General features: G+C 49.2%; 1 protein-coding gene across 2 annotated transcripts in view; it reads right to left on the minus strand.

Moving 5' to 3' along the window:
• Positions 1 to 339: 339 nt before the first annotated feature.
• Positions 340 to 13,308, minus strand: part of pik3c2b (phosphatidylinositol-4-phosphate 3-kinase, catalytic subunit type 2 beta) — a 36,764-nt gene continuing 23,795 nt past the window's right edge. Inside the window, exons 21-33 of one of the 2 annotated variants that reach the window (XM_087841153.1) lie at positions 13,144 to 13,236; positions 12,931 to 13,060; positions 9,631 to 9,767; positions 9,388 to 9,557; positions 9,155 to 9,311; positions 8,897 to 9,006; positions 8,568 to 8,763; positions 8,358 to 8,482; positions 7,814 to 7,931; positions 5,810 to 5,885; positions 3,280 to 3,386; positions 2,088 to 2,213; positions 340 to 1,832 (exon numbers count right to left, since the gene is read on the minus strand). In XM_087841153.1, the coding sequence (XP_087697279.1) occupies positions 1,641 to 1,832; positions 2,088 to 2,213; positions 3,280 to 3,386; positions 5,810 to 5,885; positions 7,814 to 7,931; positions 8,358 to 8,482; positions 8,568 to 8,763; positions 8,897 to 9,006; positions 9,155 to 9,311; positions 9,388 to 9,557; positions 9,631 to 9,767; positions 12,931 to 13,060; positions 13,144 to 13,236 (1,737 nt within the window). In that variant the 3' untranslated portion in view covers positions 340 to 1,640. Of the gene's footprint in view, positions 1,833 to 2,087; positions 2,217 to 3,279; positions 3,387 to 5,809; positions 5,886 to 7,813; positions 7,932 to 8,357; positions 8,483 to 8,567; positions 8,764 to 8,896; positions 9,007 to 9,154; positions 9,312 to 9,387; positions 9,558 to 9,630; positions 9,768 to 12,930; positions 13,061 to 13,143; positions 13,237 to 13,308 lie in introns of both variants that reach the window. The other variant, XM_087841152.1, reaches the window with a different exon arrangement.

Raw genomic sequence — 13,308 nt, forward strand, 5'->3', positions numbered from 1 at the left:
CAGATCAGGATTAATGTAAAAACCAAAGACATCCAAACTGTTCCTACAACTGGATCTGTCACATCTGCAGTTTCACAATAATTACAGAAACAGATAAAAAGTGAACCAAAGCGAGTATTGTTTTCTATTCTATATTTTAAAGAGATTTCTGGCATTCTTGGATTTTAAAGCAATCTCAGCCTCGACTGCAGACCTGCTGTTACAGACCACACTGTGCTCACCTGAGCTCCAGACATCTGATAGACCAAGCCAAGCTTCTAAAACCAGGCCGACCTTCATCCCTCGCAGCAGGGACACAGGAAACGAGGCAGGTGTAGACCCTAGGAGGAGGGAGGAAGAGGAGGACAGACCACCTTCAGCTGCTTTCATTTCAAGTTTATTGTGTAGTGCAAACAATAGAAAAGGTTCAGAATCATTCGTCTGTACAGGTCATCATCAGTGAAGCTGCATCCAAACAAAGCCTGCTTCTGCGCGTCATCATGCTTCTTCACCCACAGCAACCTCATCTGTTTGGTCAGGAACTCAGTCACATGATGCAGAACAAATACAAACACTTGAACTGTTCATGCGACCCGATTTTACCCACGAAACACCAGCACGCTACTGCTGCCTGCTGTTTGGTCAGAGTTCAGGACAGGAACTTGACGGCGCCTGTTTCCAAACCTCCAGCACACGCTAGCTCATGGTGCTGTAAAGCGGCTCATGGTGCTGTAAAGCGGCTCATGGTGCTGTGACGTCCTCAGCGACTTCACTGCAGTAGAAACTGTTGAACTCTTCCATCAAAAACAGGATGAAATTTGCCCGAGAGCGCCCCCTGCCTGTGGAATGACACATCCACAGGCAGGGGGCTCTAACAGCTCACAGGCTGCCCCTCAGAAGGCTTCCGCATGCTGGCCAATCAGGGGAAAGTGCCCTCAGGGAGAGAAGTGATAGCTGAATGAATGAGCAGCGTGATGACGTCACAGAGTCACATGATCAAAAACAATCCAACAATAAAAATTTAATTTCAGTGTTTCAGAATTTTCTCTCGTCTTTAAACGTGTGAAGCAGTCATTGTGAAAACCTCGCATTCATTTACAGCGCAAACAAAACAAATCAGCTGATCACAAAACGCCCGCCATTACTGAGCTAAAAACAGGAAATGACATGGTTCAGAAACCAGGAATGAAACATGAAGCAGCCGGCAGTCAGTCGCACTTTAAAAATAAATCAACCCGCTATAAAAAAATAACCTAAAGTCTTCTCAGCGGCGCTGCCCGCCATCTTCAACCTGCTTCGTCTTCTTCACCGCGCCTCCTCGTTTCCTTTTTCACAGTTGAACTTCCTGCTGCGGTCCGAGGAGAAGAAGAAGAAACAGCTCGAGCACGTCTGAGCTCCTGTAGGTCTGTCCACTCCTCCAGTCGCTCTCAGGTCAAAGGTCAGGGCGAGCTCGTTAGTGCGTTTGTTAGTGGAACTCGTTCACTGAAGTAAAACTCAGTCTCTTATAAACTAACGAGCGTGGCATCACACCCACAGAGCAGCCACAAGGCTTTTACTTTGAAAGGATCTCCCTTTTTTTGTTTCGCCGTTCCTCCTCAGCAGGAACGCCTGCCGTTCTTCTTCTCGTTCTTTTAAGTCCGCTGCCTCCCGTTTCCTGTCCATCAGTGGGCGAAGTCTGAGCCAGGGGGGCCCAGTTTGTGCCAGCCCACCCAGTGCTGGCCCGGGACCAGCCTCTTCAGGGGGATGAAGGTCTCTCCCAGCAGCGTGTTCTCCCAGAAGGCGCCGTCTCCCAGGACCCGGAGGTGGATCACCCTCTGGTCCAGGTCCCCCCGTGGGATCCGCTCGTACACCAGCTGGGGACACAAAGGGAGGCAAAGGTGATGTTGCTATGGAAACAGCAAAGTTAGTCATATCAACATCTAAGAGTTGACCCACAGTGACATCAGCGATTCTTTACACCAGAGATGCAGAACAAACACCAACACCGCTGTCAGAGCGACACAGTTTCTACCCTCCAGCCTGCAGCTCACGGCTACATCATCACTGTCTGCACAGCTGCAGTGTTTAGATCGACAGCAGTGTCTCACAGCGCTGTGAGCGGATCGTACCATCTCATTGTAGGTTGGGTTGCACGTGCGTCGCGCCGCCTTCGTTTTCCTCTTGCTCATCTTCTGAGGGTCGGGGAGGAGATAGAGCTTCACGTAGGGGTCGGGGTCAGTCCCATCCTGCAGGGGCTGCTACACACCCACACCCACACACACACACACACACACACACCCACACACACACACACGCATCAGTGTCAGTCCCACAGAGAAACAATCAGAAGCCCCAAATACCAGGACAGGACTTAGACCCACTGATCAATATAAAAATATTATTTAAAAAACATTTAAAAAAAATCCTTAAAATTACATAAATACATTTATTAAAATATATTAACAATGATCATAAATAAATAAAAGTGTTTATTCCGAGGAACACGGGGGACATTGAGACCCACTGGACCATAATCGGCTGCTGCACTGAGCTGCAGCCGTTCATGGTGTAACCCCCAAACCAGCAAGTGGACATCAGAGGTGAACACTCAGACGACCCCGACGACGACCACGTCCCTCTGAGTGTTCTGTGGGTTGGGCTTTGGGAGTATGGGGAGTCTTCATCAGGTAACAGCCTCCAGCTCCACTGGAGCAGTTCACAGCCGAGTGTGAAGCAGCGGGAATGAGGATCAGCACCTCCAAATCGGAGGCCATGGTCCTCAGCCGGAAAAGGGTGGAGTGCCCACTCAGGGATGAGTTCCTGCCCCAAGAGGAGTTTAAGTATCTCTGGGTCTTGTTCACGAGTGATGGGAGAAGGGAGCGGGAGATCGACAGACGGATTGGTGCTGCGGCTGCAGTGATGCGGACGCTGCACCGGTCTGTTGTAGTGAAGAGGGAGCTGAGTGTAAAAGCGAAGCTCTCAATTTACCGGTCGATCTACGCCCCTACCCTCACCTATGGTCACGAGCTGTGGGTAGTGACCGAAAGAGAGAGATCGCGAATACAAGCGGCGGAAATGGGCTTCCTCTGAAAGGTGGCTGGCCTCTCCCTTAGAGATAGGGTGAGAAGTTCAGCCATCCGGGAGGAGCTCAGAGTAGAGCCGCTGCTGCTCCAAGAATACATAATTAAAAAAAACAGTATATACACAACAGAAACGAGAGTAATCATAATAATAAAGAAATATATACAAAAACATAATAAAAATAATCAACAAATAAAAATAAAGCTATAAATGAACCCAATAATAACATGACACACTGACCAGTCCTCGGATGTGTATCACCATGATGAAGAGCTTCTCACTCTTGTAGGAGATGGACAGTTTGACCTCGCCGAGCTCCTTTCCTGAACCTGGAGACCACGAGATCTCTGCGAACACACGCACACGTTCAGTGTTAGTCTTAATGAACACATCTGATGTTTGACTGTTTCTTTCAGTCGCAGGTTGAGTTTAAGAAGGACTTAATTCTGATAAACAAAGATATTTCATCTTCTGACTTAAGTTTGAATATTACAGATTTCATAACCTCTGCTGGACATCAGAGGAACTGCAGCGTCTGAGTATTAAAGGAACAGACTGCTGTTTACCTCAGCTGTCAAAGCTGGGCAAGAAATATCTTTATTTACTGTGGAGGAGGCTGTAAAACTGTGAAAGGAAGCTTCTGATTGATGAACGCCATACTGAGGTGAGGCTCAGGCTGGCTGTAGTTAAACCTTTACTCAAAAAGCATCTCTAGACCCAGCAGTCTTAGCTAATTATAGGCCAATCTCCAACCTTCCTTTATATCAAAAATCCTTGAAAGAGTAGTTGTCAAACAGCTAACAGATCATCTGCAGAGGAATGGTTTATTTGAAGAGTTTCAGTCAGGTTTCAGAGTTCATCACAGCACAGAAACAGCTTTAGTGAAGGTTACAAATGATCTTCTTATGGCCTCTGACAGTGGACTCATCTCTGTGCTTGTCCTTCTTGACCTCAGTGCAGCGTTCGATACTGTTGACCATAATATCCTGTTAGAGCGATTAGAACATGCTGTAGGTATTACAGGTATTGCACTGCAGTGGTTTGTATCATATCTATCTAATAGACTCCAGTTTGTGCATGTAAATGGAGAGTCCTCTTCACACACTGAGGTTAATTATGGAGTTCCACAGGGTTCAGTGCTAGGACCAATTCTGTTTACATTATACATGCTTCCCCTAGGCAGCATCATTAGAAGACATAGCATACATTTTCACTGCTATGCAGATGACACCCAGCTCTATCTGTCCATGAAGCCAGATAACACACACCAATTAGTTAAACTGCAGGAATGTCTTAAAGACATAAAGACCTGGATGGCCGCTAACTTTCTGCTTCTTAACTCAGATAAAACTGAGGTTATTGTACTCGGCGCTGAAAAGCTTAGAAATATGGTATCTAAGCAGATTCTTACTCTGGATGGCATTACCTTGGCCTCCAGTAACACTGTGAGGAACCTTGGAGTCATTTTTGACCAGGATATGTCCTTCAACGCACATATTAAACAAATATGTAAGACTGCTTTCTTCCATTTGCGCAACATCTCTAAAGTTAGAAATATCCTGTCTCAGAGTGACGCTGAAAAACTAGTTCATGCATTTATTACTTCCAGGCTGGACGACTGTAATTCATTATTATTCACCTTGTAGTACCATATCACCCTATTAGAGCACTTCGCTCTCGCTCTGCAGGCCTACTTGTTGTTCCTAGAGTATTTAAAAGTAGAATGGGAGGCAGAGCCTTCAGTTTTCAGGCCCCTCTTCTGTGGAACCAGCTTCCAGTTTGGATTCAGGAGACAGACACTATCTTTCTTCCTGTTAAAAGGGAGTTTTTCCTTCCTGCTGTCACCAAAGTGCTGCTCATAGGGGGTCATATGATTGTTGGGTTTTTCTCTGTATGTATTATTGTAGGATCTACTGTACAATATAAAGTGTCTTGAGGCGACTGTTGTTGTGATTTGGTGCTGTGTAAATAAAATTGAATTGAATAACCTCCTGCTGGTTTGTCGTCATGGAGATGGGAGGGTGTTGGTACAAAGGAATGTGCGGGGCAGCAGTAGACACGATGACCTGACATCAGTCACGGCCACCTCTTAGCTCAGTGCCTGTAAAACTAGCAGCTTCTCCCCAATAGTTCTAACCGTTACATCGATGCTCAAATTCCTCGAGGTGGATCAATGAACACGCTGTCACATGTCTAATCTGTGGACAATAAATAATTAAGACAATATGAGTAACAAATGAGCAGTTTGTGCTTTGGTGTGTTCAAGCCCCGACTTCAGGAGATGAGGGTCGAGGTAACGAGGAAGGTGTTTTACGATGGCGACAGCGCTTTGGTGAAGGCGACCTCTGTTCCGGTAATAAAACCGCTACGATGCTTCATATGTTGATCTGAAGGAGAGGGCATGTATTTAAATCTTGCTTCCCTGGAGGACGTAATCACGCTGTGATGATGTAACCAATCAGCAGTGAGTCTGTATGAAAACATGCCACAGATCTGCTGTTACACGCTGAGTCACAGAGCACTGACCTTTGTGTGAGTTAAAGTTTAACAGAGCGAAACCTCTTTGGTGCAGTCTGACCTCAGATAAGCTTATATTTGATACGAGTACTCCTCATTGGGTAACGCCCCGTCTAATCAGCGCAAGGAACCGCCCACTGTGGCTTCCTAAAATCCGCCCACTGTCCCGCCGAGCAAACAAAAAGTCTTCCCAGTACGTTTCCAGTTCTCGAGCTTTACACATTAAACAGCGCGTGGGTCCAAAGTCACGTACCTGCTGGTTTGCTCGCCGTCGTTCCTGATCGCTCGTCTCTGGGCAGCGGGTGGAAGAAGGTGTACACCAGGTCACACTGTGCAGACACACACACACACACACACACACACACACACACACACACACACACACACGGGGTGATCAGCCTGTGATTAGCTCACTGAGGTAAACGGGTCAAAGGTCAGTGTAATGAGAATAAAGACGAGTGGACCACAGCTCAGAGAACATCCCTGCATCGGTGCTGTGGACGTTCAGCTCAGGACAGAGCACTTCTGAGAACTTCCTGGAACTTCCAGGAAGTGAGGGGTCAGCTCGCCATCTTATCTTATGTAAGAAACAGGAAATGCATCTTTCTGCAGGGCAGAGAAGCTTCATCACACTTTCAGATGAAGAGGGGAGAGCGACACGACCACACACCTGCCTCTGAACCTGCCTGCAGGCAGAGCTTCCACAGTCAGGGAGAGATAACCCTGAAGAGGGCGGAGCCCTGAGGACTGCAGCGAGCTGATAGAACAGCAGCGCCACACCCACTCAGTGAGTGTGTGTGTGTTTCGTCTTGAGAAGCGACTCAAACTAAAAGCGAGCTGCTGAGGTGATGGCAGCACTCTCACGCTCGGCCATGTTGTACTTTGTGTTTGTCTGCAGCTGAGAGGTTCGAGCACACCTTCCTTCAGCTGTCTGGGCTCGAGGGTAACTGCCCGTTTTCATACTGCAGATTTGAGCTGTTTGAAAACTGTTTGCGTTGCCTGTTTGGTCTCGTTCCTTTCATTTCATTCAGGCGTTTACATGTTTCTATAAATAAATACAAGCCAGTAGAGACAGAAAGGAAGGATAAAAAAGGATGACACAGGACATAATAAGGTTACATGTACCTGAGTACACACCCCTCCCTCCCCAGGAGTGCATCGCTACTGACTGATTTAGTTGTTTTTTGTGAGGTGAGAGACTAAAGGCTGCAAGATGTTCTCACAACCTTTCAGTTGGTCTTTTAATACAAATCTGTCCACACAGAGTCAGGATGACGCCGCCTTTACAGAAGGACCGATTTCTTTGAACAACCTCACATGTTTGAATTTACTGTTAATTTTTCATTTTGACATTTTGTATAAACACAATGGTGAATGGCCTGTATTTACTCATCCCTGAGTACCCCAAAGCGCTTTACACATCCAGTCATCCACACATTCACACTCTGGTGATGGCAGCTACATTGTAGCCACAGCCACCCTGGGGTGCACTGACAGAGGCTGCCGGACACTGGCGCCACCGGCCCCTCTGACCACCACCAGTAGGCAACGGGTGAAGTGTCTCGCCCAAGGACACAACGACCGACGATTCAGAAAAAAACATTGTGTATATTTTTCACCCTAACTCTGGTTTTTATGTGGCCTATCAGCACAATTTAAAAAAAACTGGTGTACAGTTTGAAGCTGCATCCTGTTGTTATGTCATCCTAAACTGGCCACAAAGCCCCTTGAACACCACGGCTAAATCTCCAAGGGCCACACGAAGCCTGGAGACAGCCTGCGAGCCCCTTTCATAACACAGCAGAGCAGCAGGTGCTGCTCAGCACCAGAACCCAGGCAGCTATCACTGCTGCCAAACACACTCTAACTGTGGAGAAGCTTTGATGCTGGTCGAGAATGACAACATGACACTCACTGCACCCTGTGAGGTGCTGTGGCCCCGATCATGGCCCTGGTCATGTGTGGAGGCCTAACAATCTGAATATTATTGTATAATATTAATGTCACGGCTTACTATCAGATACATGGACTCTTATATGTTCTACTCTGTCAGAGCACTCAAAGTTACAACTAATTCAAGCACTTCTTCTAAGCTCTTAGGTGCTCGAACTAACATTCACACAGTTAGTATCTTGCCCACTGGAGCAGACGGGGATCGAACCACCGACCTTCTGGTTAGTGGCCGACCTGCTCTGCCCCCTGAGCTACAGCCCCCCGAGCACCACTCATGTGAGAACAGACCCAGAAAGCCACTGACCTGAGCGACCTCCGGAGCGGCGTGGATCAAGTGCCACACGTAACCGTTCAGCTCGTCCTTCCTCCTGTCAGCCATCGCCTCGCTGCGGGAACGGCCAATCACAAAGCGACTGGGGAAACTGTGGGAGGGGATAAGAGGACAGGAGGAAGGACCTTCTGCAAAGCTCCTTTGTGCAGCTCGGAGTGTGTGTCTGTGAGCACACGTGTGCATGTCAGTGTGTGTGTCTGTGGGCACACACGTGTGCATGTCAGTGTGTGTGTCTGTGGGCACACGTGTGCATGTCAGTGTGTGTGTCTGTGGGCACACGTGTGCATGTCAGTGTGTGTGTCTGTGGGCACACGTGTGTGCATGTCAGTGTGTGTGTCTGTGGGCACACACGTGTGCATGTCAGTGTGTGTGTCTGTGAGCACACGTGTGTGCATGTCAGTGTGTGTGCCTGTGAGCACACGTGTGCATGTCAGTGTGTGTGTCTGTGAGCACACGTGTGCATGTCAGTGTGTGTGTCTGTGAGCACACGTGTGCATGTCAGTGTGTGTCTGTGTACCTGGGCAGTTTGGATGAGGGGAAGATGAGCCTCAGTTTGCTGTGGAGCTCCTGAAACTCCTCAAACGTCCTCTGAACCAGCTGCACCTCCTGCTGACCTTCACGCTCCACCTTCACCACAAAAGCCTGACACACACAGACACACACAGCTGGTTAGTTTCTGCTTCCCACGTGCTTCCCACGTGCTTCCCACGGGCACGTCTGGACTCACATATCCCTTTCCGCCGGTCCGGATGTGTCTGCAGATGTACAGGTTCTTGATGACGCCGTCGCTCTTTGCCGAGTGGAACCTGGGGGCGAACGACAGCGTGGGGCGCTCCTCCGACGAGGTGAACTTCATCTGGGCCAGATTGTGGATGAAGAAGTTCAGTTTGGTGGCGACGCTGCCCAGACTGGACTCGATCAACCTGCCGGGGTCAGAGAGGTCGTTAACAAAGGCGGCAGGTGCAGCCTGGACGGAGACCGTCTGCAGCGCAGGTCACGATGACTCGTCTCTGTCCTGAAGGTCGGACGCATCTGTGCAGGTGAGCCCGCGCCTACCTGGTGAAGTACATGGTGGCGTCAGCCTCAGACTCGTGAGGTCTCAGTGCATCATAGACGTACTTCAGGTCATCGAGGTCGGAGAGCTCCGGGATCCCACAGGACAACATCTGGACACACACACACACAGACACACACAGACACGTTCAACTTCCTGGTTCCTGTAGCAGATGTTGTATTTACGTCCGTGTGTGAGTGTGTGTTTGCGTGTGTTTGTGTGTCCGTGTGAGAGTGTGTGCTTGTGCGAGTCAGACACACCAGGCCCAGCAGGTTGAGGAACAGGTGAGCGTGCTTCCGGATCAGGTTGTATGCTTCGCAGCACAGATCCACAAAGTCGTGGAAGCGGCTGGACGGCTTATCGCCGCCATTGATGACATAAGCCATGTCAGAGGTGAAGACGAAGGGGGCGCGGTCCCTGCACGGGGTACAGCAGCAGTTAGTCAGCTGTAAAGGTGAACCGAGGACAGGACAGGTGAACATCTGCTTCTTACCGTTTGATGTTCCCGAACATCTGGGCGTGTCCCAGGAACTTCCCGAAGTCGATGTGGAACATGTGCCCGCTCGTCTTCAGCATGATGTTGTCGTTGTGGCGGTCGCAGATTCCCAGGACGTAGGTGGCCACGCAGCAACCGGCGCACGAGTAGATGAAGTTCTCCACGGCCTGAAAGAGCAGACGGAGGAGCGTCTCACATGACAGGTGTGTACAGGTGTGTAAAAGCGTGCGCGTACGTTACCTTATCGTACTGCTCGTCAGTGGGGTTGTGTTTCTGCAGCCAGTCGGCCAGAGTGCGGTCTTTGAACGATCCCGTGACACCGTGTTCCACCTGGATCTTCCTCAGAGTGTCAGCGTGAGGAATCATCTCCACCACACCTGAGGACACACACACCTGTCAATCACACCTGAGGACACACACACCTGTCAATCACACCTGAGGACACACACACACACACACACACACACACACACACACACACACACACACACCTGTCAATCACACCTGAGGACACACACACACACACCTGTCAATCACACCTGAGGACACACACACACACACACACACACCTGTCAATCACACCTGAGGACACACACACACACCTGTCAATCACACCTGAGGACACACACACACACACACACCTGTCAATCACACCTGAGGACACACACACACACACACACCTGTCAATCACACCTGAGGACACACACACACACACCTGTCAATCACACCTGAGGACACACACACACACACCTGTCAATCACACCTGAGGACACACACACACACCTGTCAATCACACCTGAGGACACACACACACACACACACACCTGTCAATCACACCTGAGGACACACACACACACACACACACCTGTCAATCACACCTGAGGACACACATACACACCTGTCAATCACACCTGAGGACACACACACACACACACACACACACACACCTGTCAATCACACCTGAGGACACACACACACACACACACACACACACACACACCTGTCAATCACACCTGAGGACACACACACACACACACACCTGTCAATCACACCTGAGGACACACACACACACACACACACACACACACACACACACACACACACACACACACCTGTCAATCACACCTGAGGACACACACACACACACACACACCTGTCAATCACACCTGAGGACACACACACACACACCTGTCAATCACACCTGAGGACACACACACACACACACACACTCACACACACACACACACACACACACACCTGTCAATCACACCTGAGGACACACACACACACACACACACCTGTCAATCACACCTGAGGACACACAGACACACACACCTGTCAATCACACCTGAGGACACACACACACACACACACACACACACCTGTCAATCACACCTGAGGACACACACACACACACCTGTCAATCACACCTGAGGACACACACACACACACACACACCTGTCAATCACACCTGAGGACACACACACACACACACACACACACACACACACACACACACACCTGTCAATCACACCTGAGGACACACAGACACACACACCTGTCAATCACACCTGAGGACACACACACACACACACACACACACACACACACACACCTGTCAATCACACCTGAGGACACACACACACACCTGTCAATCACACCTGAGGACACACACACACACACGTCAATCACACCTGAGGACACACACACACACACACACACACACACACACACCTGTCAATCACACCTGAGGACACACACACACACACACACACACACACACACACCTGTCAATCACACCTGAGGACACACACACACACACACACACACACACACACCTGTCAATCACACCTGAGGACACACACACACACACACACACACACACACACACACACACACACCTGTCAATCACACCTGAGGACACACACACACACACACACACACACCTGTCAATCACACCTGAGGACACACACACACACACACACACACACACCTGTCAATCACACCTGAGGACACACACACACACACACACACACCTGTCAATCACACCTGAGGACACACACACACACACACACCTGTCAATCACACCTGAGGACACACACACACACACCTGTCAATCACACCTGAGGACACACACACACACACACCTGTCAATCACACCTGAGGACACACACACACACCTGTCAATCACACCTGAGGACACACACACACACACACACACACACACACACCTGTCAATCACACCTGAGGACACACACACACACACACACACACACACACCTGTCAATCACACCTGAGGACACACACACACACACACACACACACACACACCTGTCAATCACACCTGAGGACACACACACACACACACACACACACACACCTGTCAATCACACCTGAGGACACACACACACACACACACACACACCTGTCAATCACACCTGAGGACACACACACACACACACACACACACACACCTGTCAATCACACCTGAGGACACACACACACACACACACACACACCTGTCAATCACACCTGAGGACACACACACACACACACACACACACCTGTCAATCACACCTGAGGACACACACACACACACACACACACACACACACACCTGTCAATCACACCTGAGGACTAGGGGTGGGTTTTGATGATCGATTTATCGATTTGCCCAATACGACAGAATCTCAGGTTCAACCTCACAAATTCCAACAACCACCAAACAGCTGAAACAGTAAATGAGAGCAGGAACACGGATCCTGCACAGAGACGTAAACACAAAGCGCCGACGCATCAGAATCAGCGAGCTGTCGCCCCCGACAGCACGGACACGCTCGGGGCTGAAAGCCGACAGCTCGCTGATTCTGAAGCTCTTATATCTCCTAACAACATTGACTGAACCAGCAGCCAAAGACTACGCTTCATATTTAGCTTCACATAAACATCGTCATGAATTCCCTCTGACTGTTTTTCTTCCACCACGATAAAGATCACACTTCATGTAGAGCTCTCTCTCTCTCTCTCTAACCCTGCTTATTACCCAACAGTCCACGGTGTCGCTGTTTTTTGTTTTGTTTTACTTCTGACAGAAAGCCTCATTTCTGCTGATACTGAACATATTTAAACTTTTTAAAATGATGCCAAATTGCAAAACGCTGTGTCTGTAATCAAACCTCTGTAACTCTGCTTCACTTCGTTTTTGACTGCACAATATTTTCAGGGTCATCTGCTGTAAAATCCCAGACCAGGAAAACCTCCTCCATGTTTTTCTGTTTTATCTTCAGCTACTTTGACACAAAGCTGCTGTGACGCTCACACCTTTGATAAAGTCTCACAGTGTCAGCTTCCTTTTTATAGATATATAGATATGTACTGATAAGTGATCAGAATTATAATATTTCTGACTGTCTGAGGCAAAATTTCCATGATTCAAATTTAATCAAATCGATTCTAGAAATGAGTGAGAATGCCCGGCCCTACTGAGGACAGGACGCACTCCTTTCTGTCACACCTGAGGACAGGTGTGTCCGTGCTCACCTCGGCCCCTCCCCGTGGAGAAGCACTTAAAGAGGACCATCCTCATGTCCAACCCCTCCTGGATCCAGATCTTGTTCATGATGCGGATCATCTGCAGAGTCAGCATGTCCTGCCTCAGGTCGTCTCCTGACTGCACACAAAGAGAGAACAGCCGGGGTCAAAGGTCAGCTCGCAGAGGTCGCTGTGTCTGGGATCACTTGTAAGGGGCGTCACCTTGAAGATGACGCTGATGTTGTCTCCCAGTGGGTCCCGGTTCTGGAAGGACAACTTCAGAGGGACAGCGTTGGAGTTGAAGAACGAGCAGGACTGGAAACCACAGAAGAGGATGATTAACTTTGTCCAATCAGATACAAACGCCAGCTGGGGGCGTGTCTCCTG

Source organism: Neolamprologus brichardi, chromosome 5 (genome assembly GCF_056152115.1).
Source record: "Neolamprologus brichardi isolate AB-2024 chromosome 5, ASM5615211v1, whole genome shotgun sequence".
Lineage (NCBI taxonomy): Eukaryota > Metazoa > Chordata > Actinopteri > Cichliformes > Cichlidae > Neolamprologus > Neolamprologus brichardi.